General features: G+C 43.3%; 1 protein-coding gene across 4 annotated transcripts in view; it reads right to left on the bottom strand.

Annotated features, from left to right (window-relative positions):
• The window catches only part of MYOF (myoferlin), a 151,309-nt gene that overhangs the window by 33,159 nt on the left and 103,409 nt on the right, over positions 1-14,741 (bottom strand). For all 4 annotated transcript variants that reach the window (XM_073904436.1, XM_025880474.2, XM_073904435.1 and 1 more), the window contains 10 exons: positions 12,898-13,003; positions 11,586-11,731; positions 8,732-8,905; positions 7,742-7,850; positions 6,719-6,796; positions 4,370-4,551; positions 4,117-4,275; positions 3,894-3,992; positions 2,763-2,924; positions 724-889 (listed from right to left, as the gene is read on the bottom strand). In XM_073904436.1, coding sequence (XP_073760537.1) covers positions 724-889; positions 2,763-2,924; positions 3,894-3,992; positions 4,117-4,275; positions 4,370-4,551; positions 6,719-6,796; positions 7,742-7,850; positions 8,732-8,905; positions 11,586-11,731; positions 12,898-13,003 — 1,381 coding nt within the window. The remainder of the gene's footprint in view (positions 1-723; positions 890-2,762; positions 2,925-3,893; positions 3,993-4,116; positions 4,276-4,369; positions 4,552-6,718; positions 6,797-7,741; positions 7,851-8,731; positions 8,906-11,585; positions 11,732-12,897; positions 13,004-14,741) is intronic.

The following is a 14,741-nucleotide window of genomic DNA, read 5'->3' as shown; positions in this document are numbered from 1 at the left end:
ACCTTGTTCCCTGTTGTGTCCCAGTCCCCAGCCCCTAACATGGGCCCTGCACATAGTAAGCTAAAAACGAGTCATTATCGAATGGGCAGTAACAAAATGCTATCTATTAGCTATTATTTCTTTGGAGCCCTAAGCTAAGTTTTATGCCCTGCTCTATCATCTACTTATTAATCATGTGACCTAAGGCAAGTCATTTAAACTCAGCAGGTGTCAGTTTTTCCTCCACGGATAACAATGAAATAATATTTTCCCAATTACATCACAATAACAGGACATGTTCATGAGGACAACAGATGGAAAGCAATACAAAATAAAAATCCTCCCCCTGCTTCTGTGCTCATGAGGGGACCCCTGGATTTCTGCATCAAAACATTTATCACACTGGAAAGCAACCCGTCATTGCCTTGTTTGTCTTCTCTGCTTGACTACATGACAATTTGAGGAAGCACTTAACATTTCCTGCAGAGACACTGAGTGTTCAGCTAGGGACAGTTTCCTTCAGAAGGTTACTCCCTGAGCACTGGATCCCCCCAAAACAAGGTGGGAATTCAAACCTACCTCTGCCGCTTACTAGCTATATCACCTTGGGAAAGTTACGTAACCCACTGTAAATCAAACTGTTTCCTCATCTGCATGCTTATTTTTATCTTGAGCAGGTTGCTAAAGATTAAATCAGATCACACATGAGAAGCCCCAAATGGTGTTTATAAACACGCATCTTACCTTTTAGCTGCGGCACAAGGTCCTCCTTCCCCGCATAAGGGTCACAGCGAAAGCGGTCCAGACGATCGATGGTGCACTGCCCAACGACAGGCTTCCGCCCGAACTGCCTGTGGTCGATGACCTTGATCACCAGCGGGGGCATGTACAGTTCCTCCTTGGGCAAGAACTGGGGGTCACAGAAGCAGGCATCACTCCTCCGTAGGAGACCAAAGGGACCACCCCAGACTCTGTTTGCCCATTTGGTGTAGCCCCGGGGACTCACAGTAAGTAGTTCAGGAATGCTTGCGAGGCAAGCAGTGTCGTGCTTAAGGGCATGAGCCTCGAGCCTGCCTGGGGTCAAACCCTGGCTCTGCCCCCGGGAGCTGCATGACCTCAGCTCTTCAAGGCCCCAGCTACGTCTTCCGTAATAGGACGGTTGTTTAACTGCTGTGTGTGACCTGCTTAGCCTAGTGTCTTAGGACCTGGCTATGCTCTGTAACAGGATGCAGAGTCAGCCTGTGGTTAGAATGAATTAGAATTTACAAGCAACCGAGATAAAACTGAATCTCCAAGGGAACTGTGTGGCTTGGGAATCTCTTAGCCTTGGAAGTTCAGCGTCCAAACAGAATGCTCCTTTTCCCCTGATTCCTCCTGTTCCTCCACGTGGAACTTGGTGGCCTTGGTGACATTGTCTGATTCGGGAATCATGGGCTAGTCCCAGGGTGCGCCTGGTATGGGGTTCAGAGAACGTTTCATCTCTGGCCTCGCACAGGAGGAGAAGTTGGGGCTGGCGGAGTGGCTCTCCTCACTCCCGCTGGGACTAGATTCAGACTAGAACTTGGGGCTGGGGGAGGGGCTGGGCAGGGGCCACGGATGGGTGGAGTGGCCCAGGGCGAACGCTTCGGGATTCTGGCTTGGAGCGTCCAGGTGGCACCCCATCTGCAGCATTGTAGGGGGAAGAGCACGGGCTTTGGAGTGAGGGGAACGGAAGTCCAAATTCTGGCCACTTGCTTGCCAGCTGATCCTGGTATAAACGACTCAACCTCTGGGTTTCCTCCGAAGCGGGCGTATGAGGAGTGAAGCCTCCTGCCCTGCCGGGCGAGAGCAAACACGACATGCAGGGGGCGGGAATGGCTCGGAGCTGTCCCGACATCACCTCCCACATAACCACTGCAGCCCCGAGCGTGTGGCCTGACGCTCACTGTGGGACTTGAAGGTGTCCCCCTCTCTAGGCCTCAGTTTCTACATCTGTAAGAGCAGACTTTAAACCACACGACCCTAGCGTTTGAGAAGGGGGTGTTAGCGACACCAAATGACTAGGGAGGGAGAAGGAAAGCGAAGATGCTGGGCCCTCTGCTTCATCACGCCAAGGAAATGCCTTGATTTTCTCTCTTTTATGCAGTACAGTGAGAAAGGAAGACTCTTCTTTTTAAAAACACTAAGGATGAAACTGCTTTAAAAAGCGGAAGGACGGGGTGACCTCTTCTTGCTGCAAAGTCCTATGGGGTCTACGACAGAGGACCGTGAGCCGGATGTGACGCTGTCCCTTCCTAACAACCAGGGGGTGACTTCCATGGCACCAAGTGGGTGCCCTCCACTGGAGGTGGGGCCTGTCCCGGACCCTGCCACCCCAAATGGGCCCTGCAGCTGCTCCTTCCCCAGCCAGCCAGTCCCTATCTGGAGGCTTCTGGTCCACGTACACCTGCAGGGGCAGGACTGAGGGTCAGTGTTCCACCCTCCAGGGCAGAGACCAAAAGCCTGTACCTGAGAGCTGAATAGATGGAAAGTTCGAGAAAAAAGTAAGTATTTTCCACAAATATTTCTGTATCACTGGGGATGTGTGAAGCTTCAAGAAACCATTACTACAGTGTGAGAATCCAGGGGAGAAACGTCACTGGCAAGCTGAATTCAAGGCAGGGTTTTTCTAGTTGCTGTCAGAGTTTGGAAATATGTAAATGTGTGTGGGGTGCGGGGGATGCAATCTCTATATATTCATATTTCAAATACAATTCAGCTTACTCAACACACATGTGCTATTACAGTCTTGATTGATACTGTACCACTTTCATGAAGAGAACAGAACTCGGGAAGTTGGGCGTCTTCTTAAGGTTTTTGATCACCACCGATTCTACCCTTTCCCCTCCACACTCCACGACGAGGCTGGGGGAGGTGACAGAGGCCATCTGGTAGTTTTTCATGTTTCTTAAGCCCCAAGCTAGAATCTAAAGAAAACAATATAAGGAGAGAGGAGGAAAACTCAGTATATTACAAATAATATTCAAAAGGAAAAATTCTTCCTTAATAACTGGTAAATTCTTTAAGATTGACTTGTGCAGATTTGCCTAAAATCTCTGAGACTATTATCCTAGAAAGCCTGTAGATCATGCAGAGAAAGCAGTTTTGCCCCTCTTTTTCTGCCTGAGCTGCTAAAAAGCAGAGCAGTGAAGGGTGCAGGAATCAAATCCTGGCTGTGAACCCTGGCAAGTTTGGAACCTCTCTATGTCTCGTCCGCAAACACAACTGTCTTGTCTGCAAACAAATCACAGGGTCATTCTGAGGATCAAGTGTAAACTCCTTAACAGTGTCTGACATGTAAGCATTCAAAAATGAAAGCTGTTGTTTAAAGCCATCTGCTTTGGTCTTTGGGAACTCTGAGCAAGACAGCCTGAGAAGGGAAATCTCAAGGTAACAGCTGCTTGACTGGACAAGGGGGAGACCTTGAGAGTGGACCAGACGCTGTCCATGAAGCTACCTGTGAGCTCCCGCAGCCTGTGTCTGCTCTGATGGTCTGCCATGTCACCATTTCCCATTGCTCCCATCCCTCTCTCCACGTCAGCCCCCCTTTTGGGTCCCCCGCTCTCTGCATGCACACACGCGCGCACACACACACACGCACACACGCATGCTGCTCTCAGTCTGCCTTCCCTCTCCCAGCTCTCCAGTTGACATGGGAAACTCAGAAATCTCCTGGCTTCTCGTAAGTGAGAACTCTAGATTCCCTCAGTAACTCTGGAGTTGACCTGTTCTTATTTCGATGAGCTTTCTGTTTGCATGCGTGTTTCAAATTTTTGGACAAATTCTATAGGAAGTTGGAGACAGCAAGAGAATTTGTAGCAAGATTCCATTTCCTACGAGAGTCCGGTGTGTAGCTATGTCATCTGACTTGATCAATAAAACGGGGAGCTGCATACCTCAATAGCAGTGAGCTGAACCACAGGCCTGATCCCCTGGGGGACCATGTACAGATTTGGCGCCCTTTGTGAGGGAAGGATGGGAAGGTTGGAGCCATTCTGTAAAACAAACATGGAAACATCACTGCCTCTCCTTAGTTCAAGAAAATGGTGTCGTGGATTATTAGCAAGTGTTATAAGCAGCTACTAGGAAAGAATATATGCGTGAGAAATCAGTAAGTACCTTGTGCCTCAGAATCAGCTCTGCAGTTACAAGGACATCCCCACAGGTTTTGTCTCCATTCATTACGGGGTGCCAGAGAAGTTTGGGGGTGACATCTGTTTCTGAGTTTAGTTTTACCAGAGGAGAGCACGTGCTTCGTCCTAAAAATTCATCTTTGCCCTAGAGAAACAAGCAGTCCTTAAATTCCCCAAGAAATATCCCTGTACAACTCCGTCATTCCCCCAAGCCGTCTTAGAAATTCTAAATTACCTACCACTTGGTCATTGTCAAAAAGTTCGATGATAACTTTGGGCGGGTTCTGTAGAACTGTCTGGGGCTCCCCATAGATTTCAATTTCATCAAATATAATGGTCTGGTCCCATGTGGGATTCAGAGTTGAGTGGATGATCTCAGTGGTTTTGCTTCGATGGAGGAAGGAGACATGAGCATATGGATCTAAAACAGAAAGAGAGTAACCGTGAGGCCATGGCTAATGTCTAGCTCCCCAGGCGCCCTCATTTCAATTGCATGCTCTTCTTCGAGTTGCACTGACCACAGACCCTCACCACTCCCTGGGAGAGAGACCGCCAAAGCCTTCTTGAGAAAGAACAAAGCTGGAGGCATCACACTTGCTGGTTTCAAACTATATTACAAAACTATAGTAATCAAAACGGTATGGTATTAGCATAAAAACAGACACATGGACTGACAGAACAGAGACCCCAGAAATAAACACATGCATAGGCAGTCAATTAATTTCAACACAGGTGTCCAGAATGCACAATGAAGAAAGGATAGTCTCCTTGATAAATGGTGCTGGGAAAAATGGACAGCCATATGCAGAAGAATGAAGCTGGAGCCCTGTTTTACATCATACACAGAAATCAACTCAAAATAGACTAAATACTTGAACATAAGACCCAAGACCGTAAGACTCCTACAAGAATAGATTAAGGGGTAAGCTCCTTGACATTAGTCTTGGCAATGATTTTTTAGGATTTGACACCAAAAACACAGGCAACAGAAGCAAAAATAAACAAGTGGAACTACATCAAACTAAACTTCTGCACAGCAAAGGAAACAATCAACAAAATGGAAACCCATGGAATGGGAAAAAATATTTGCAAACTACATTATCTGATAAGCAGTTAATATCCAAAATATGCAAGAGACTCATACAAAAATAGCAAAAAGCCCAAATAACCCAATTAAAAAATGGGCAAAGGACCTGAAGAGATGTTTCTCTGAAGAACACATACGAATGGCCAAAAGGTACATGAAAAGGTGTCCAACATCACTAATCCTCTGGGGAATGCAAATCAAAACCAGAATGAGATATCACCTCACACCCGCTAGGATGTCTAGTGTCAAAAAGACAGGAGATAACCAGCGCTGGCGAGGATGGGAAGAAAAGGGAACGCCTGTGCGCCGTTGTGGGAACGTAGACAGGTGGAGCCACTGTGGAAAACAGTATGGAAGTTCCCCAAGAAATTAAAAATAGCACTATCGTATGATCCAGCAATCCCACTTCTGGGTACTTACTCAAAGCAAATGAAATAATCATCTCAAAGAGCTATCTGTGCTCCCATGTTCCCTGCAGCATTATTTACAATAGCCATGGCTCCGATCAGTTATCTTATATCTCAAACGGCAAGGAATCTGCTTGAGTTTTATGCAACTTTAGTCAAGAACTAGGATTAAGATTCTAACTTTGACCTTCAATGATTGAGTGCCCCCTGGTGGTGAATATTCAAAAACGTCTTCAAACCCCGTTTGGAGATGCGTATTGTGGGGATGACCTTGAATCTGCTCTAATCTGTAAGAAAAGGAAACCATTCACAAATGGTTACATGAGCGCTTGGAACACACCTCATGAGTGATGTGAGCAGTTCAGAGTGTCAGGCAACTGCTTTAAGAGTTGTTTCCATCAAAGCTCTGCTGGCCTTCACGTCCTGAAGTGGAAATCTCCCCAAGTCACCCAGATGGCCCCTGAACCGTTCATGATCCCACCAGCAACGGCACAGATCCTCAGCAGCGGACCCCTGGCCTTTTCCCCAGCCCTGCCCACAGCCTTCCCTTTAGAACCAGTCCAAAGGCCATGAAACGAGCTGGGTCTCATGGCTTTATGGTGCAGGGAATTTGGGGAACAGGCCACAGAGAGGTCAAAATGAACTCCACACTGCCTCAAGCCTGGTGTTGTAGGCAGATGGGCGAACTTGTGATCTTCTGTCAACTTGAGAGAGCTACAAAAATATAAGGATCTTAACTTACCGATCAGCCCAAGAGCCCAGAGCGTATGTATGCGTATGTATATAGAGAGCTATGTGTATAAGCAAAGAGCAGAAATTGCTTTTCTTCTTGGTGCTTTTTATTAATCAATTAATGATTATTAGTGTTAAAAGACCATGTATCTTCTGTGTATCTCTAGCACCCAGCAATAGTACTCAACATACTCAGTGATTATTTAATGACTGTGCAGCTTATTTCATACAAATCAAACTCATTTCAATATGGAAAGCCTCTTTGTTGTGAGACATTACTAAAAACATCCACTTGATGAAAAGTAGAATCAAGCTAGCTAGCTGTGTAATAACACGTAAGATGGAGATTTTTGTCCCTTTACCTGAAAAACTATCCTTGTCTAGAGCCATGAGGTTCCTGGCTTGATAGATATAGCAGCGCAGATGGTAAATGTAGACTCCTAAAAAGAACAGGATGGAGGTTACTCATAAGGAACATAACACTGTAAACTGCAAATTTTCTGGAATATTTGGAGATAATTCATGTTTCAGATAAATGGGTCATTCAAATCTACTTCTCCACAATAAAGAGCACACATAGTGGTGATGACAGGTCCTCCCAAAGTAGTTCTGTTTCCTATAAAATAAAACTAACTTTAAAAATACTACAGTAAGCTCAGTGCAAGTGTATCACTCAGGAGAACATCACTCCTGTTGTAAAACCTGGATTTAGGCCACTGCTTGTCATCTCAGACCTTGACAATGAGACTTGGTTTCCAAGAGTTATAGAAATAGGGCTTCCTATACTATTTCAGCCCCAGATCTAGGAAAGTTCCTCCTTTGATAGTTCAGAATCTTTATACTCCTTACCCCTATATTAATGTATATATGCTCCCCCCCAACACATTATTCTGGGAGTCAGACTACTTGAAATCTTGTCTACAGTGCTCTAAGATGAGGACAACAATAACACCACCTTCTAGGGTGGCTGTGAAGATTAAATGAGTTAATATATGCACAGTGCTTGGCACATGCTAAGCCCTAGATAAGCATTTGCCATTACTAGTACAGAGTAAGTCTGCCTCATTCCAAAATTCCTAAAGATTATCACTGGAACAAACCTTTACTTAACTTTTTGAACCTCTTTTTTTTTTTTAATTAAAACAATCTTGGGGAGCTTAATATATAGAATGAGTACATATTGGACAGACTATGTCAAAGTCAATGATCCGACGACCCTCCACCTCAAATATGATTTTTTAAAAGTGTATCTGAAAAAATCCTCTTCATCGAAATAAAAGTCACATTTGCATAAAGACATTTTAATCCTATTCGGTGATTCAGAGAGTTTTCTTGAGATAAGTCAAGTCATAGCGGTGGAATGTACAAATCCATTTAAAACTTACTGTCAAAGTTACAGGAAATGATGGGGGTGTTGGCCCCAAACACGGTGGTGGCACTGTACTTCTGTTTGTCCATGCTCTTCTCGTCTCCATCCTCAGTCGTGTCTGCACCCTAAAGAGGCAGAAAAGTCCATTACCAATGCCTCAAAACAAAGAGGCAAGAATTACAAAGAAATGGAATGGTGGCTTTTAAAAGGGACTCTTCTCATCCAATCACTCCATTTTTAAAGATGAATAAAGCCCAGCACAGCAAGTGTCTTGCCCAAGTTCACTTAGCTGGAAAGCGACAGAGCAAGAAGTTGAAGCCAGTCTTTTGCCTCAAGTCCAGGCTTACCAAACCCTGATGCTGAAAATTTAAAAGAGGAAAAGCATAAAGGATAAATAAGGGGATTAAAAGGGTGGGAGGAGGCTGAGAATAAGCAACATAGCAGGGTCAATGTGCCAAAATATAAAAATAGGCTGCGTTTGGAAATGGTTCCTGACCACCATGTTGTTTTAGACAGACCACTGCCATTCTCTTATGCATTCCTTCCACCTTGGCACTTCTCCCTTCCCTGCCTTCTTTACTGTGTCTCCATATGAATTATTCTCTAATTCCGTGAGCCATCCTTCTGTTTTTCTCCCCCTCACATCTGTGTATTTAACTTTCTTGGTCTGTTGAACGGTTATAGTTTCCAAGGTACGATCCAAAGAACCTGTGCCTGGGGTGTTAACAGGTGTCAACTGCAGCAAGGGTTTTAGAACAGATATATTTGGAAAATGCTGGGTGAAACATTAAACAAGTGTCTGTGGTAGAACTTCTTAGAACCTTTCCTATATGCATGGTGTATTCACGCAACAAGAGTTATTGAGCACCTAGGTTGTGTAGCCTTCTCCCAAATTATCTGCAGTCCTGTAGTGCTGGAGGGGTCCCTGTGGAGTGAGTGGTGTCTCCAACACTCATCTACTTTCCCTATGCCAATCTTATTTGAGTTTTGAGTACTTGTTACTTACGAGGGCGCCTTCAAGCTTAAAGATGGCACCTGCACCATGTGTTTCCGAAGGAGCCATTTTTCTTCTCCAGCGTCTGCGGCGAAAGGTATCTGAACTGCGCTGTTTCCAGTGAAATTTCCAGCCAATTAAAGAAGCATATTCCCAGCCGTCCCGGTCTTCATATTCTTCCATGGCCTAGACCAGAAGTAAAACTTTTAATGCTAATGATCATCATCATCATCATAACAACAATACCCCTTAACTGATAAAGGAGATTATTTGGTCAATCAACAAATAGGTATTGAAAGTCTACTCTGTTCCAAGCACTGTGTTACCAGCCAGTGATACAACAAAGAACAAAGGAGACAGGCTGTCTGCCCTTGCAGAGCTGATGAACTGTGGAAATATGGACAGATAACCAGGCAACTGACACAGAATGAGACGTTGCCAAGGTGGTGCCTATACCATCCGGAGAGGCACCTTATTCAGACTTGGGGAGGGTTAAGGAAAATGGATTTTTTTTTTTTTAAGAAAATGGACTCTTTCTCAAATTGCTTTCTATTTCCTCACTTCATTAGCACATAAGACATCATTACTATGATAAATAGTTTGGAAAACATTGTTATCTCTACCTTATATGGGAAAAAATGATACCACCTTCCCCAGGATTTAAATGTCTCATCTAAGCTAGTAGCTGGCATAACTAATAAGTAAGTGATAGATCAGAGTATATTACTTCTGCAGTAACTAATAACTCATGAGGATAGACTTTTTATCCTAAAAACTGTTTATATATAAATGTCTTCAGTTTTCAATGTTTTATGCAATTTAACAAATATGAGTGTCTACTGTGTGACAGGGATTGTGTTAAAAGCTGAGGAAGCAATGAAGAACAAGATAAGACCAGGTCCTGGCCTTCATGTAGCTGACATTTACTGATGGAAATTGTATGTAAATATCTTAAATAAAAGTATGACTAGATTTAATAAATGCAAAATAATACCAAATAATATCTATGATCTCAGAAATAAGAGCTCTATGTGGGTTATTATCATTGTAGGATTTTTTTTCAACTTTGAACAAACATAATTCCAGGTCAAGCACAATCTTGTAATTGACCCTCTAGTAGTGTTAACAGTGGGATTGAAATATTTCAGGTAGCCAGGAGTGAGGAGGTTAGGGAATATGATCAAAGTCTCAGTGATACTTTTTGGTAGAACTGGGTCAAGTTTCCAGTCTTCTGACTAGAGTGGCTCAGTATCACCTTGGTGCTCTCATGTGGAAGGAGAGAGTCAAGTGCCTCTAGGAGCTTCTCACTCCATCAGCATAGGGGCAGTTGAATAAGAAATATTCATTCATCAGCTCATTCATTCTCCTCCACTATTTATCAAGAACAAGTTTCTGAACTGGCAAGAAGGATACCAAGATGACTACGGTTCCATCTTTGTGCCCAAGAAGCTTACTTGTAATAAAAAGTAACTTCATTGCACCTGCTATGAGTCAGGCACTTTCTGGAATAGCCTCGTCTGGGTTCAGACACTGGCTCAATCACTTTCTAGACATGTGGCCCAGAGTCCATTTAACCTCTGTGAGCATTAACTATAAAATAAGGATAAAATGCAGATCTTGTGGATTATAGATAACGCACGTTTAGTACCTAGCATATAGAAGACACACAACATATTCCACTTATTATTATGAGTATTATTATTGCACTTATTCTTCCATGTATGCCTTATAATACCCTAATTAAAAGCATGGTATTGTACCCATTTTGCAGATGAGAAAGGAAATGAGGCCAAGATTTGAGTCCTTGTGTATCTCATTCCAAGTACTGAACTATTGCCACTCCTTCGTTATGATACCAAAATAATTTCTATTACTACTCTGCAGTGGTTCTTTTTTTTTTTTAATTTTTTATTGTTATGTTAATCACCATATATTACATCATTAGTTTTTGATGCAGTGTTCCATGATTCATTGTTTGTTCATAACACCCAGTGCACCATGCAAAACGTGCCCTCCTCAATACCCATCACCAGGCTAACCCATCCCCCCACCCCCCTACCCTCTAGAACCCTCAGTTTGTTTTTCAGAGTCCATCATCTCTCATGGTTCGTCTCCCCCTCTGACATACTCCCCTTTTCTTCCTCTCCTGTTATCTTCTTCTTTTCCTTTTTTCTTAAAATATGTTGCGTTATTTGTTTCAGAAGTACAGATCTGTGATTCAACAGTCTTGCACAATTCACAGCGCTCACCGTAGCACATACCCTCCCCAATGTCTATCACCCAGCCATCCCATCCCTCCCACCCCCAACCACTCCAGTAACACTCAGTTTGTTTCCTGAGATTAAGAATTCCTCATATCAGTGAGGTCATGTGATACATGTCTTTCTCTGATTGACTTATTTCACTCAGCATAACACCCTCCAGTTCCATCCACGTCGTTGCAAATGGCAAGATCTCATTCCTTTTGATGGCTGCATAATATTCCATTGTGTATATATACCACCTCTTCTTTATCCATTCATCTGTCGATGGGCATCTTGGCTCTTTCCACAGTTTGGCTATTGTGGACATTGCTACTCTGCAGTGGTTCTTATCATTTAGCCTACTTCAGATCACCTGGAAGACCTGGGGAGAGATTGCTGGGCCCCGCCCCTGGAATTCTTAAAACAGTGGGTTTGGGGTGAGGCATTTCTAACACATTCCCAGGTAACATGTTGTTGCTGGTTGGGGTGGGGAGCGCATTTTGAGAACCGTTGAGCAGGGAGGGCCTTACGCCCTTGACTGGTGAATGGTTTCTGTAGAAATAGCCAAGGAACAGGAATTCTGTGTGGCCCCCGGCCTAGCTCCCTCCCAAGCTAACTCTTACCCTTGCAGTGCTTGAAGTGCTTTGTGTTAAATCCTTCTTGCGTTTTCGGACCAGCCTTCGCCGTCTATGAGTATGATACATTTTCTCTGCTGCAACCCAGGATTTGGGTTTATTATCAGGAGGAATGGTAATTCCATACTCCCAGCCTGGAACAGAGTTTGCAAACGGTTATCCCAAAGAGATGCATTTGCCAGATTGCCAGATAAACTTGCAGAAAATATCCAATCACTGTCTCTGCTCCCCCAGCATTCTCTCCTGTGCCAGTGATTTCCACTGCTCCTTTCACTTGGCTGCAATTCAGCCAAAACGAACACAGGTCTGTTCCCCTGGGTCCCTCTTCAATCAGCTTCCTTTGTGGCCAGGGGGTTCTCCTCCCCTTTCATCCCTCCTCACTCATGGTAATTAAGTGCATCTAAGAATAAAGCACAGTGCAAGAGGCAGCCGGGGACAGGGTTGAAGGGTTTAAATCCCAGCATCACCACACACTGGCTATTTACTAAAAAAGTTTCTTGCAGGTTAGTAAACTTGTCTATGGCCCTATTTCCCCAGCATAAAGGTGAAGTATACTTTTAAAAAAAGAATTCAGGATAATGCCTGCAAATCACTAGGACTGTGCTTAGCAGAGTTTGTGCTCAGTCAATGCTAACTATTACTATAAGGCTTGGTGTGTGCATCAAGATCAGCAAAGAATTTATAATCTATTTGAACCCTTCTTTATCCATGCTTGTTCTTTCTTTTATAAGGAAAAGAAATCAGAGTTTCTCTTTTGATATTTCCAAATGTTAGATAGTTCATTTAACTTCAGATTACTGTTCATAGAAAAGGATAAACACCATTAACAGAAGCTATGTCAATAATCTACATTATTGCGTATCAACTATACCTCAAAAAAACCCCAAAACAATCTGCATTATTGCTGAATAGGATGACTTTTAAGGCATTTTACAGTCCTTCTTCCAGAGCCCCAGGGTCCTGAGTGTGATGTTCCCAGGGAGTCTATGGGGTATGATTAGAATAGAGAACATCCAAATTGCAGTTCCCTCCTAAATTCTTCATCGTGGATCCCCAGCGCCTCAATGTGCAGACACCTGGCCCACTGTGCTCCTGTATTTTTCACTCTTCCTGCCCCACCCCCACCTGTCCAAGCACTTCCTTGTCCTTCAGATTTTGCATCTGAATAGTCACAGGTAATATCCAAGACCTGACAGCCACAGACCAACAGAAGTGGACTCCTCCCCCCAAGGAAACTTTACTCTGGTTAACCAGGGCCTTGCTGCAGAGACCCCACCAGGTAATAGATCTAAAATGTTACCTTTCTCATCCACTGCACGATTTATATCATATACCCATGCGTCATCTTCCCATTCCCAACCTGGAGGGCATGTCAGCTCACTGGGTGATGCTGCTTTATCACCGTTCTTTAGAAAGTAAAAACAAAACAAAATAAAAAATGAAGAAAAGTAAGCCGTTGTGTCAGAAAAGATGCAAAGGTGAGAGGCTGCCACACACTTAACAATGGTATTTACATGCTAATTTACGAATCTCTAATCTCTATGCACAATTGCTACACAAGATTAGTTTTTCAGAATACCTTCTGTTTCCACTATTAGGGGGTCTGTTGGGTCGAACCATGGGAAATTGTTGTTGTAGATCAAAAATGGTCAAAAATCAGCAATTTCATATGGTTCAACAACATTATGAAATGGCGCGACTCTCTTTATCAGGAATTATACTGGAAAGAAACCACCAGAGATGGATAAAGCATGAAAAACATGTGTTTTCAAGTACAAGGTAATGTCACTGGAAGTTCTAGATGCTGATCGTGTAAGATTGAGCAAGGTTTAGGTTAAATATCGACTTAAGTATTGACTACATTAAAACTGACAGTTATGAAAAAACGTTCATAAGAAGAGAAATAAAGGTGGTCCATAAACATACGGAAAAATGCTCAGCCTCACTTTATTTTTTTAATTTATTTTAAAAAATTATTTATTTAATTTTTAGGCAGTGGGGAAGGGGCAGAGGGAGAGGTATAGTCAGAATCTTAAGCAGGCTCCATGCCCAGCACCGAGCCCAACACGGGGCTCAATCTCATGACCCTGAGATAATGACCTGAGCTAAAATCAAGAGTCGGACGCCTAACTGACTGAGCCACCCAGGCGCCCCACAGCTTTACTTTAAATTAAAGGTGGGAAAATGGAAAGCACATCTGGGCACTGACAAAGCTGGTATGGTGGGGGTAGTGAGTATTTAGGAAAACAGCCCTCTAATATGCTGTTGCTGGAAATAAAAACGTATGAAGGCAGTTTGGCAATACTGATCAAAACTGCCTATGCACTGAAATCTGACCAAACCTGTCCGGGAATCTCTCCCGGACATAAACTTTCACAAGTGAATAAAAATGTATATATAAGGATGTTTACTGCTGCATTGCTTGAGAAAACCAAAGACTGGAAAAAAAATTAAAATGTCCACAAGGAGAGGATATTTAAATACATTATAGAGGGTGCACATAATAAGACACTCTGCAGGCATTTTTTAAGAAAGCTCATAGTTCGGGGCGCCTGGGTGGCTCAGTCGTTAAGCATCTGCCTTCGGCTCAGGTCATGATCCCGGGGTCCTGGGATCAAGCCCCGCATCAGGCTCCCTGCTCAGCGGGAAGCCTGCTTCTTCCTCTCCCACTCCCCCTGCTTGTGTTCTCTCTCTCGCTGTGTCTCTCTCTGTCAAATAAATAAATAAAATCTTTTTTTTTTAAAGAAGGCTCATAGATCTATATGTATTGATATCAAAGGATGCCCAAGATATATTGTTACATGAAAAATACAAGTTGTTGATACTATTTAGGTGTGTGCGTGGGGGGAAAGAAGTTTTGTAGTTGAGTATGAACAGAAACGAGATTTCGGTGGTTATCACTGGGGGGTGGAATGTAAATCTGAGAGAAGAATTACTTTTCATTTCCTTCTATGCTGTGTGAACATTTTAAAGACATACGCATTCCATTTGTTGTGATTTTAAAAAACTAAAAATAAATATTTATAATTAAAAAATTGCACAACTCAAACTTTACCATGTACCAACATCTAGTTAAACAGACCCAATGTCTTTCCTAGAGAAAATAATTAGAGATGCACTCGTGTAGCTTCAACCTAAAGTAAG

Source organism: Callorhinus ursinus, unplaced genomic scaffold (assembly GCF_003265705.2).
Source record: "Callorhinus ursinus isolate GAN/ISIS: 27379988/994484 unplaced genomic scaffold, GSC_fseal_2.0 scaffold20, whole genome shotgun sequence".
In the NCBI taxonomy this organism is placed as follows: domain Eukaryota; kingdom Metazoa; phylum Chordata; class Mammalia; order Carnivora; family Otariidae; genus Callorhinus; species Callorhinus ursinus.
The sequence above is the reverse complement of the archived record's forward strand: the minus strand, read 5'-3'. Positions and strand labels throughout refer to the sequence as shown.